Source organism: Peromyscus californicus, unplaced genomic scaffold (genome assembly GCF_007827085.1).
Source record: "Peromyscus californicus insignis strain IS unplaced genomic scaffold, ASM782708v3 Scaffold_14__1_contigs__length_90479793_seg_2, whole genome shotgun sequence".
NCBI classification, from domain to species: Eukaryota; Metazoa; Chordata; class Mammalia; order Rodentia; family Cricetidae; genus Peromyscus; species Peromyscus californicus.
The window spans coordinates 59,849,379-59,861,987 of NW_026294436.1; the positions used below are offsets into that span (position 1 = coordinate 59,849,379).

The following is a 12,609-nucleotide window of genomic DNA, read 5'->3' on the forward strand; positions in this document are numbered from 1 at the left end:
GTTCCTCTCCTCTAATCTCAATTTACCATTGTGGGACATCAAACAAATCCCCGGTTTTCTTTTCTTCAATGCATTGAACATGAAACATCTCCCATAGAATCTTGTCTTTGAACACTTGCTGCCCAGCTAATAGAATGCTGTTTTGAAGTGTTGTGGAACCATGAGGATGTGGACTCTCGAGAGAGGAAGTGAAGCATTGGAGGGTGGGGATGGGGGCTTGACATTTGGTAGCTCTATCCCACTTCTTGCCCACCCTTTGCTTCCCGATAATGGACATCACTGTGACCAGTCCCATCCATCCCCTGTTCCTGCTCCCATGTCTTCCCCTCCAAGATAAACTGTAAGCCTTAATAAAACTCTCCTCTCAAAAGTGCTTTTGTTAGGAATTTTGTCACGATAATGAGAAAAGTCGCTAATAGAGCCTGTAAGAAAGACAATGCCACTAGATGCTAGTAATTACACCTGATTCTTCAAAGGGATCTGTAACCACTGGAAAGCTGAGAAACATTGACCTTGGGTAAACTCAGAAGTATGATTTAAAGAAATAAAAAAGATCACTTCCCAAGCCTCATTCTAACTAAAATATTCATTAGCTTTTAGCCAAGCACAGATTTCATCACATGCCAGAAAGTCCTCCTCAAATAGGTCTGAAAATGTGGAAGTCGGATTTGTGGTGTTTTTCTGTAGAAGATAAACCATCTCCCTGATCTCAGGTCAGCCCATCAGGGAGGTGCTCACAGTGTGCTGGTTCTGGCTCCATCCCATCCAAACCCGAGATAAATTGGAGGATGGCAGCTTAAGCCTCAGCTCCCAGGCTGTGAGTACTTTCTCTTTACTTTCTTTTATAGGTAGCACCAACAACAAAAGTTCTCAAAGCAATGAGATTCTGCATCTTTTAATGAAAGATAAAACAACAATATAAACATACACAAATTTACAGAGAAGAGGTCAACTTTGATACATTTGGAGTAAAAGGTGTTTTCTCATTTAAATATGGTATAAAAATAAACACAAGAAACATGAACAGACAATGTCCAGAGAATAGACGAAGTTAGGCATTCGTTTCAGACTGTGGATACAAGGGTGAAATGACACTTCTGGGCTAATTCGTTATTTAATAAATGTGAAGCCATGTGTATACTTATTGATATATACTTTTTTTTTTCTTTTACAATTCTTCCAGTTTGTGACTGACTGAATTTTCAGTGAACTGTGTATCTAGCGGAAGCTTTAAGAAAAAGAGAGGGAGGGGAGGGGGGAAATCAAGTTTTACTTCACTTGAACTGGTTAAAAAAGGAAAAGACACAGATCCAGCTTAGTAAGAGGAGGAAGGGAAGCAGACGACAGGTGGAGACAGAGGCAATGAGATGGCAGAGTCCCTTGGCGATGGCAATGCCTTAATGTGCACACAGAAAAGAACAATTCAGGTCCTTCATTCATGCAACATCTTGGTCTAACGTCCTCAGCTCCAGGTAACAGCAATGGGCTACAAGGTGTGGGCGATGGCTCCATTCAGCTTTCATGTCACAAAGATGATCCTTTTAGTAAGACTGAACAAGGCTTGTTAACCGCTTGGATGTGAGAGATTTCCCCTGAGAGAAAATATCAAATGAAGAAAGAAAGAAAATAATTCACGATCACTGGAAAGCTGTACCATAGTAGAATTGAGTTACTACAGTAAAATTTTTGTGTGTGAGGGTCAAAACTGGCCCTTTATCTTTTGGTGTGTGGTCCTGGGAATCAAACCCTAGACCTCACACATCCTAATAGGCATGTGCTCTAGCATTGAGCTCTGCCCTCCTTGGCCCCCAAACTGAACCCAGTAAGTTAACCTGAATTCGAACATCATGATGAACCCTCTTCCTTCCCTAACCCTCCCACCATAAACACATCAAACAAATGACTTTCCCTCCCCCAACACTCCCTCTCCTCCCAGCCCACCCCCGACTGCAAACAGACTGATGGGGTCACAGCACACATTAGCAAATCATAAACATGTCCATAAACGTTCCACGGAGGCTGAGCTATGAGGCAACGCCTAGGTTCCCAACCCGGAATATACATACTAACAAGAGTCTGACTCAGCTATTCTGCAGGACAACAATGTGAATGCATTCTGTCAAGTAGGTGCTACATTTACAGATTTCAGGATGTGTTGAGGTGGGATTGAACTACATAACATGCACTTCCCAGGATATGATTGGCAGAAACTCAAATTTGAGTTTATCCCCTCCCATGTGTAGTTAATAGAGAAAAAGAAGCCAATCATGAGTCTTGAGATAAAAGTCTACTCATTCCTTTTTCAAACTGTTGACATCTTTTTGTCATCCCCCATTTGTTTTTTTCCCAAACAGGAGCACATGTATATATAGTCTACATTCCATGTATTTTAATTCCACATATTTTGCTAATATACTATTACAGAGAGTAAATGGAATTTTTTTCTTTGTTTTGTTCTTTTTTGAAATCTTCACCAGCAAGTCATTTCTAATAATTTTGAGTATTCTAGAGCTATAGTTTTTAAATGTGAATACAAGTTATTGACTGGTGAGTTATTTCATCTCTCATTTCCTAGATTCTAATATAGAAGTCATTGGCCTGCTTATTTAATTATTTTTTCCCCTTTTGGAAGGGATGAAATAGGGTTTTTTTTTTTTTTTTGGAGAAATTATAGTATTTGGGAAACAATTTGTGTCACAGCTATATCCTTGACTTGATGCCTAATGGAGCTGAGTTTGATCAAGGACTGTGTGAGAGATCATCTCTCACAACTATTGTCTCAAGCTGTTGCTGAAGTGAGAATGCACAGACTGAGTGTATATAAACAGGAGAAATGTGTTTTCTATGTTGCCGAGAGGCTAAATGTGGGTATTTTTTTGGAGGGGGCTTTTTTCTGGTCCACAAATAGCACATTCTCTCGTCCTTGCAGGAGAGAAGAAGTGAAGAAGCTCCTGGGGTCTTTTTCATAAAACACTTAGCCCCATTTTTCAAACCTCCTCCCTTAAGATCTAATCATGCCCCCAATTTTCCTATTAGTCCTATATCCTTGCGATTCTAGAATTTAATGCGTGGTTTTTTTGTTTTTTGTTTTTTGTTTTTTTTTGACTGGGGAGCACAAATATTCAGCCTGAAGCTGCCACATTTCAGGCAAAGAATGATATGTTTAAGAAATGATTAATAACTCTATAGTCACTAGTAAAGATTAGTAACCCCATAATTCATAATTGATAAGCTTTCTTTGTACCTTGTATGGTCTTTGGCTGACCATATGGCAGCCATGAGAGGCAAGGTATTTTCTCTTGGTTGGCAAAGGGCTCCTAGCTTAACTTTTAGCGGCTGGCAATAGAAATTTCTCATATTTAAGGAAAGCATGTTATACCAGGCTATGCTTAGCTCCTTCCCTTTAAAGAAAATAACAAAAAGCAGTTTGCAATCAGCACACACTTCTTGCCCACAATAGTTTTACAGAACACATCCAAATGAGATTCTGGGCCTCCATGTGAGGACACAAGAAGAGACTGCCATTTGTGAACCAGGAAATGGATCCCCATAAGCCATGGAATTCACTGACATCTCAGTCTCTAGTACTGGGAGCAAAGTCTGTGTTGCATTAGGGATTTTGTTAGAGCAGCCTGAAGGTACAAAGACTACCGCTTCCCATCCTGCACCTGTTTTCTCGTCCAGAAATAGAGAAAAATAATAGCATCTGCTTTAAAATCTTGCTTGGAACACTGATGCAGGCAAATGTTTAAAAATTGTTCTTAGGACATCCTTGGAGTCACTTTATTTTGGCTGTGACCTTATTATTGTAAATGCTGCTAATACTATCTTTCATGTAAGGAAGTCTGATATCTTATGAAACCCAGATCCATAGTTACTATTCTGATGTTATGAAAGACAGAAAAATCACTAAGGAATTAAAAACTAAGATTTTACTCCTTCTCCATCCAAAACATAGGCAATAAGGTATTTAACTTATGTTAGAATTAAAAAGCACTTTTCTATGCTCAAAGATGATACTCTGCTATACTTGCTACTGTAGTGTGTGCAATTAATATAAATGCATGTGTGTGAGTACTTACTTTTTTGAGATGAATAATTTATCTTGAAAGGGGGTTTATTCTTCCTAATGTGATTTTTGGGGCAGAAGGAGAGTAGAAGACTAAGCTAATATAGAACCATTTCTCTTAAAACTATAGATTAACATGATTTGGATCAAAATTCTAGAAAAGAATAAAATAGCTGTATTGGGATAAGAGGTCCTTTGAAACTTAGACATGGTTACATTGTATTTAATAGAAACCTTTGTCACTTTTTATTTATAAATTTAATTTAAAGGGAACACTGTTCCCTTTCTGTATTTTTTATTTGTTTTTAAATTCCTGCAAATCATGAAGACTGCTAACATCTGGTGTATTATAGACTTCACTAAAAGTAAGGTCTCGTCCAAGTTCACCTTGGCTAGCCCTATGCTAGGAAATAACTTAAAAACATGGAAGCCCACAGTGAAACAGTGTCACAGTCAACCTGGGGGTTTGAGATAACAAAGAAACAATGATCAGAAAGGAGAAGGTGTGTGCCTCTGCCCATGTATAGTACTGACTTATCAGCTACGCAATGAGAGTATTGGCTCTGTGCATCACGATGATTAAAAAGGGACGCTGGGTGCAACTAGTAGTGAAAAGGTCTTAAGAGTCTAGAGTGACAGAGGCAGCATGTGTGTCTGGTGGCTCACCTACATTTAAAGATCTAGACCCTGTGTGTAGCCTGCCTTGCTTCCTTGTGGAAAAGACACAGTCCCGACTTTGATGCCCATAGAGAGTGCTCAGCCTATTGGAAAGTGTTAAAGGGCTAAGAACACTGGTCCCTCCTCCTAGGGACGTGCACATTCATCTTTTAAATGGCATGTGAGACATTTGCAACAGCCATTTTGAGGCAGTTCCCAAGAAGTCATGAAGAATTAGTCCCTGACCATTATCTTTGTATAACTATGTTGAAGGAGTAGAGAGACTTTACAGCTAAATTCTAAACTCTTAACTCTAGCAATTAAAAAGGGCTAAAGAAAACCTCACCAGTAGGATTCACTTACAAGTTTTCTTGCTTACAATAATTTAATAATTCCATATGAAGAGAAACTATCTTTATCTTGAGACTACATGAATGTCAAGAGATGTAAAACCCTACTGTCAGTCTCAGGGAGAATATAGCAGAAACAAATCTATAGAAAAGACAAACAGACTAAACCTAAAACTCAAGATACTGTAAGCCCTTGGAATATGTAGCTGGTGGACAGTAAACTAGAAAAATAAGCCTGTGATCAGTTTCTGAACGAATCAAGCCTGGCACAGAGGTGAAGATGGAGCATCACCTTAACCTGCAATACAAGAGTCATATAAACAGAGTTCCTGTGTCTCACTATAAAACTCCACCTTCATCAGACCATACTGCTGTGGGATGCCTTTCTGTATGCTGTGAATATGTGTTGCTCTTATTGGTTGATAAATAAAGCTGTTTGGCCAATGGCGAGGCAGAATAAGGTTAGGCAGTACATTCAAACTGAAGATGGGAGAAAGAAGGGTAGAGTTAAGAGAGACACCAGCGACCACCCAAGGAGCAACAAGATGCCAACAGATGGGTAATGCCATGGCCTTGTGGCAACAAATAGAATAATAGAAATGGGTTAATTTAAGATGAAAGAGTTAGATAGCAAGAAACCTGAGCCATAGACCATACAGTTTGTAATTAATATAAGCCTTCAGGTAGTTATTTTATAAGTGGCTGTGGGACTGTGGGTGGGAGAGATTTGTCCGGACCATAGAGCTAGGCAGGACTGAGAAACTTCCGACTATACCACATCTTTTTTTTTTTCTTAACTATTACAAGAGCTTTTGCTGTAATTAGGAGGAAAAGAACCAACAAGCCCCCAAACAACAATTTATAAGATGTTAATTTTATGATCTAGGTACTGACACACACACACACATACCTTAGCACTCTACCACACAGATGTATAGCCTCAGTCCTCTTACTGATTTTTTATTTTTAGATACAGTCTCACCAAGTTGCCCAGGATGGCCTTGACCTCATTCTACAGCCCAGGAAGGCCTTGAATTTATGATCTTCCTACCTCAGCATCCAAGTTGCTGAGATTAGAGACATATGTATTCATAGTTATGAATTTTAACTGATTTAAAAACCTCATTCTTGGTCTTAAAGCAGAGATGAGACAAAGAGTGTAGAATTCTGTGAGAATGGACAGGAAGGCCAGGCACTTAGCCACAGCATGGAACTTGGGACAATGGGAACATAGAAACAGCTTTCCACTTTCCTTTTCTGCATAGCTTGACCCATAAGCAAGTACAAGAAGCTACATTTTCCTGAGCAGTTGATGCCATAAGTTTATGATCATCATGAAAGTATACTGCCAAGCAAGTAGACTGAAGAGTGATATGAGCAGAGTTACAGGAGATGGTCACTGACCTTAGCCACCGACCTTACTTAACCATTGACCTTAGTCACTGGCATTATTATGAAAAGCACAAGATTATTTCCACTTTCACCTCTATGTTTAACTTGGCCTCATAGCTCTTGCTATTCCCTTACAGTTCCTTCTTGCTGGTGTCCTGTAAATACCCACATTTCTACTATACGTTCCTATAGATTTACAAGCACATTCTAGAATAATGTCCCAGTGATTACCTGACCACTGATTAATGTGGTCTGATGAATGTCTAGTTTCTAGACATGAAATCAACACAGCTGACCATGTGAACATACTCATATAAGAAGATCAACTACTGGCATAAACTCTTTTACTCTCATGTTGAAAATGCTCTTGTCTCACAATTTCCTAGACTTCAGAACCATTCATCATCTGGCTTCTGTGTCCTTCTAGTCTGCCTACTGTCACTCTACACATGGTTCTTCAGCTGGCATGGCACCTGCTGCTCTCTCAGTCAGGACCCTCTCTCTCTGCACACAGCTGTGCCCTTTATTCAGCCTTCAATGATAAACATCCTACCTACATCTCTGCCCCCTGGACTTTTCCATTCCCTTCCCTCAGTTCTGCATTCATGAACTTATATGCCTCTAAGTATTATTTTGTTTGTCACTCACCCTGGAGAAGTTATTGAACAACTTTTAAACAACATTAGGCTTATAGAAGTCCCCAAATAAATTCACAGTTCCCTCCATGAGCTGAACTCTCTCACTGGAAACATCATTTCAAGAATAACTTTTACAAATGGAGGTAAGAAGGTCTTCGGTGTCTTTGGATTAAGTCACTTCTAATTCAAGGCAGAAGAGGCTTGATGTGGTGAGGGTGAAGGAGCAGAGACTCAGTGATGGAGAGACACTGATCTCATCCTATGTATTAACCAATTCACTAACAGAATCTGGTCTTTTCAGCTTGGAAGATGGTTAAGAAGAAATTGAATCTATACTGCCTGTCCAAAAAGTTCTTCCCTGATTTGATAAAAACCAATTCTTACAGTAAAGGTGCAAGCTACCTTATTAAAGCATGGTAGGTAATCCTAGTGAAATTGTGAATGAATACAACTTCCTATAATGTTAGGTGTATAGCAATTCTGAGATTGAAGAAAAGGAAGAGGATTGTGTCCTTTTAATATTGACTTTCTTGACTTAGAGGACATAGCTATGAACAATTGAACACTTCAGCACTGACAACAGATCTCTACATGGGTTAAGAAAGATCATAAGCCAAATAATCTCATTTCCTTACTTAAAATTATGAAGTAGACAATCATTAGATAAAAATACAGATGAATGGAAGAAAGAAGCAATATAACTTAAGGAATAGTTATTTACAAACTAATATACCTTTCAACTTTTTTTAATTAAAAATCACATTTTAGGGCTTTATAAAAACAAAATGAATTATTCTACAGATGCGGACTTATTATAGCAGGTACATTTAAATGATTCATGTTAATCAATCACCCAGTCACACATGTTTCTTGTAAAATAACTTTTCCAACTAATATTTGACAAAATCAATTTAGGTAGATGCAGCTGTATTTAGGAAAAATTTAAATATCATAGACTAGGTTAGAAAATATCACAAGGGATTACACCGAATAGAGGAATTTACTGCTGGTGAAATGTTTTAATTCATAAAAAGTCAACATACACAAGTATAGTGTACATGTGTGTGTGTTTATGTATAGTAGACACACATGTAAAATGTATCAATCAAATGGGTCAAATGCAGGTGATATTGAAAAACACAAAAGCCACTGTTCTAAGTCTAATTTTCAATATGTGTGCAATAATGCAGTAGATAGGCCCTGATAGATTAAGAAAGTTTCGATTTTTGGACCTTCAGAGTTTCTATATTTAGCAATTGTATGATGTATGTCAGAACATCTGGATTTATTAGGATTAAGTTACTTTAATTGAATTATTGATCTAAAGTGCAAGAATTTGGAAGCTTTTAGAATACTTTATCAAGTTCTATTCTAGAAAAAAATAACAGTTTATACTTGTAGGATCAGTGTATAAGATTGTCTAGTTTTCATCTCCTTCCTTCCTTCCTTCCTTCCTTCCTTCCTTCCTTCCTTCCTTCCTTCCTTCCTTCCTCCCATCCTTCTGTTCCTTTACCCCTCCCTCCCTCCCTTTCTCCTACCACCCCATTTTTCTAATCCATGCCTTGAGGCATGCTATACAAACATTCTACACTCACAGTCTTCATTCATTTTATTTGGAGACAGGATTTCACCAAGTGGTCCAGATTGGCCTTGAACTTATAATCCTCCTGCCTTAACCACCTGCACAGGTGGGGTTACCAAAGTATGTAACAACACACCCAGAATCTACTTTCACATCCCTTGTCTAACACTCTATATAAAATATAGAAGGAAACATAGCCCCTTTGTAGCAATAAGCATTTTATTTTCTGGTTTGTACTTGGCTATTAATAACATTAGGCTCTCGGTTTTCTCATATATTTATTAACTATTTGCATTTATCATTAAAACTGCCCAAGTCCTTTGCTAATTCTCCTAATGGCAGATTTCTATTCTGGTTACTGTTTACGAAGAACTTCCTGTACATCAACTCTATTAGCTGTGTATCTGTCTGGACATGCGTATCGACAGTTGTTAGAAAGGGTTTACCAGATTTGAGGGCAGGAGCTTGCTTTAAACAAAGGCTCTTGGGCTAAGTACGGCGTGGAGCAGCCTTTCATGGCATCTCTGTGGATGAGACAGAGAAAGATGCAGTTCATAACTAGGTAAACAACCACCTCCAAGGTGTGCTGTTCACTAGAGTGGCAGCTTCTGCGGTCTTCCCAGTGCTTCAGGGCATTTCCATTGTTAGTCTGAACGAAATGTTAATAGAATGCAGAGAGAATGCATGCATGATGCAAACTTGATCATCATCTTCCAAAGACTGACCAAGAGATACTCCAAATAAGTGCAGAGACAGCAAGGACAGAGATGAACTATGAAATTTAATAACAGGGCAAAACAGGAAGAAGATAAAAAATTCAAATTGACATTAAAATGAATAAGCAACAAACAAAAAGTCTAGAAACAAAAGACAAGAGTAGAAAACATTACTACAGCTCACAAGGAAAAACAATGTTTCAAACATTTTATTCAAGCACCACACGATTTTACTTCGTTATGGTTGGAGGATGGGGATGGAAAGCTAATGCAGTTTTCCAGTTAGATTGTCAAATGTGTTCAGGAGACAAATCCAGGGAGGTGGTATCTTGTTGGGTCACATATTAAGTGTTGTGAGGAGCTGTGATCTAGGAGGGCTTTTGATGGACTGGAGCAGACATCAGTGATCAGTTGAGGTAGTGAGAGAATAGAAAATGAGTAAAGAAAAAGCAGGAGAACCTTCCTCCTGATGCAAGACCTGCTCAGATTTTACATAATGACAACTTTTAAGGCACCTTTCCCTTCTCAAATATTTTAAAGTGTTCTGCTCAGTTTTCACAGAAATATCATTTTCTTATTCACATTTCATACTTTATTTATGTGTTAATAAATTATATATGAGTGCAAAGATTCCATAACAGTCATAAAAAGAAACACAACTGACTCAATGATGTACAATTCCAGTGGAGGTTGTGGAATTGAGCTCACACAACTGGAGGTCAGCTTATCAGCTGCGACACTGTCTTTGTGCTTAGCACTGATCAGTGGAGAGGGTGGAGGTACTGTCCTGTGCAAGGCAGAGGCTCACAGAGCATGATCTTCATGCCAGGAACATGATCATCACAAGTATCAGTTAAAGAGGTTTGGATGGAGGCATGATGTTTTCCATCAAGCTGTGCTACAGGAATCCTCGCAGGGTCTCTGATGTAGTTAAAGTGAGAAATACTGATATTTGGTAAGAAGAGCTTGAATGTGAACACTGCTAAGGTGACAGTCCTTGCACCGTACTATCCCGAGATGCTGGTAACCGTTTAGGAGAGACAGAGATAGACAGAGACAGAGACACACGGAGAATGACTCTAAATTCAATGTTTGGGAAATGAGCTCCCAGAATTTGCATTTTCTAGGCTACCAGTAATTTGAGAATGTGGAAATTTGGATTCTACTTAGAAAGGTAGAACTGGAAATTGTAACCAAGGGTAACAGAAAGAAAACTTGGGAAGAGCTGACATACAGCATGACATCAAGTGATTCCCTGTGGTCACCTAATCGAGGGGTTTGATTTGCTCTGCTCTGTTACAGGAAGCAGAAGTAGAGGTGGTTCTTGGAGACCACAGAAGAATAGATGCTCCTGGAAACAAGGAGGAATCTCTTAAAGATGGAGTTGATGCCTCTGCCACCTAGATGTACCATGTTTCTGGTAGTCAGGGGCCAACCAATACAGTGAGCCATGGAAGAAGATCCCAGGGACTGGGCAGATTCTGCTAAATTCTTTTGCAATTCTGAGATGACCACAATACCATCCTTTTCAGTATCTTCTCAAAACACCTTGTAGATTTATAATTTAAAATTAGAAAAGAGAAAGATTTCCCAATGACTTTTGTTTTATTTCTGGCATTAGCAATATGTTCTTATTAGACAGTAATATGTATATTTTAAGCAAACACTCTAATTCATGGGTGGTTACTGTTCCCTTTTGCAGTAACTGAGCAATGTCTATTGTGAGTGTGTGTGTGTGTGTATGTGTGTGTGTGTGTGTGTGTGTGTGTTGTTCATGAATTACATAAAAGTAAAAAACAATCTTTAATGCCAAAGTCATCTGTATAGTTTGGAGAAACAAAACAAAGGACAGATGAACATTTTTTTCTCCTTCTAGAAACAATATAATAGTTGATGTATTGTACTTTAAAGGTACAGTCATTGCCACATCCTGTTTTATTGTTGGCTTCTCACTGGTTGATGTCACAGGAATAATGAGTGAATGTGGGATTGTCTAATATTGTTCATGTCACTCAGACCCCAACCACTGGCGAACAAGAATGGTGCAGCAGTAAGAATGTGAGGCCTTTTGCGCTCGGCTGATCTTGCCCATTCCAGGCTGCTTGTGTGGTCTGCCAGGGTGCATGGAAACCACAGTGGGGTGGCTACAGATGAACTCATAATACTTTCAAGTACACAAAGCCTTGCAAGTTCTACAAAATGGTCTCTTGTCTTGCTATTTTAAATGGTCTCCAAGAATGAGCGCAAATGATAGAAGAGTTAAAAATTGCCCCCACAGTGTTCTATAAGCATCAAAGTGCCTTTCTCTTTTCTGAAAAATGTTTCACAGGGAGTGTCAAGGAACATATATGACCCCATATGTAGTTTTAGAATGGATGAAAGAAAATGAGAAATAGGCGTCTTGGCCAAAAGATAGAACTGTCAAGTAAGTAGTCACATAGGGAGACATAATTGAAACCTGACTCTTCTGTTAGTGGCAATTAAATTGGATGTCACAAGGAGCCTTATCTTTATCTACTGAAGTTCTATTCACACTTCCCCAGCTACATGAAACACACTTAAAAGAGAATATGCACACCCACCGTCCTTAGAACCCTGATGAGATTTTGTTTATTTAATCCTGTTGCATACCACTTAGCTAAATGAGATAATTAAGATTGAGGCTGAGTTGACTTTCTACAAAGTATGTAGCCAGGTGCTGTGATGTTAAGTACTTCTATGCACACAAACATTGCTGTATCTTTCTGCTTCATTCAGTGACAATTTAGTGCATGGATATAAGATGATAAGAAACTTAAGACATATCAGAGTTGCAATTTAAGCTCAAGAATCTTAAATAGAAAACAGTGACAATGAAAAATAATATTGACTGCTTTACCACAATTATGAATCCTAAATGAAACAGTTCGATGTTTAATCTTATTTTCCAGTAAATATGGCTTTCAAATGTTGCAGTAAACATGTTGTTGGTGTTCCAAATTTTCTTCCTCCTTTCCTTCTCTTACTTGAGCAGCCATGTTCTAGTCATAATCTCCTAATATGTGTGTTAGGATAGTAGCCACTGATCTCATGGAAGGATCCCCTGCTCTGTAGCATTTCTGAGCTTCCCCATTGCCATGATCTGCAGCCCAAGGTGTGTGCATCCACTGGGCAAATCGGGAACACAGTCTGCCTCCTTGATTGCCTTCTCCTGTGTTCTGTTGCT

At 38.8% G+C, this 12,609-nt stretch overlaps 1 protein-coding gene across 7 annotated transcripts in view; it reads right to left on the reverse strand.

Moving 5' to 3' along the window:
• Positions 1-879: 879 nt before the first annotated feature.
• Rgs7 (regulator of G protein signaling 7) overlaps positions 880-12,609 on the reverse strand; it is a 390,273-nt gene continuing 378,543 nt past the window's right edge. For 6 of the 7 annotated variants that reach the window (XM_052737711.1, XM_052737709.1, XM_052737704.1 and 3 more), the window contains one exon: positions 880-1,592. Coding sequence is in view for 2 of the 7 variants with exons in the window: in XM_052737708.1 (XP_052593668.1) it covers positions 1,542-1,592 (51 nt within the window). In the remaining 5 variants the exon portion in view is untranslated. Of the gene's footprint in view, positions 1,593-9,134; positions 9,213-12,609 lie in introns of all 7 variants that reach the window. The other variant, XM_052737706.1, reaches the window with a different exon arrangement.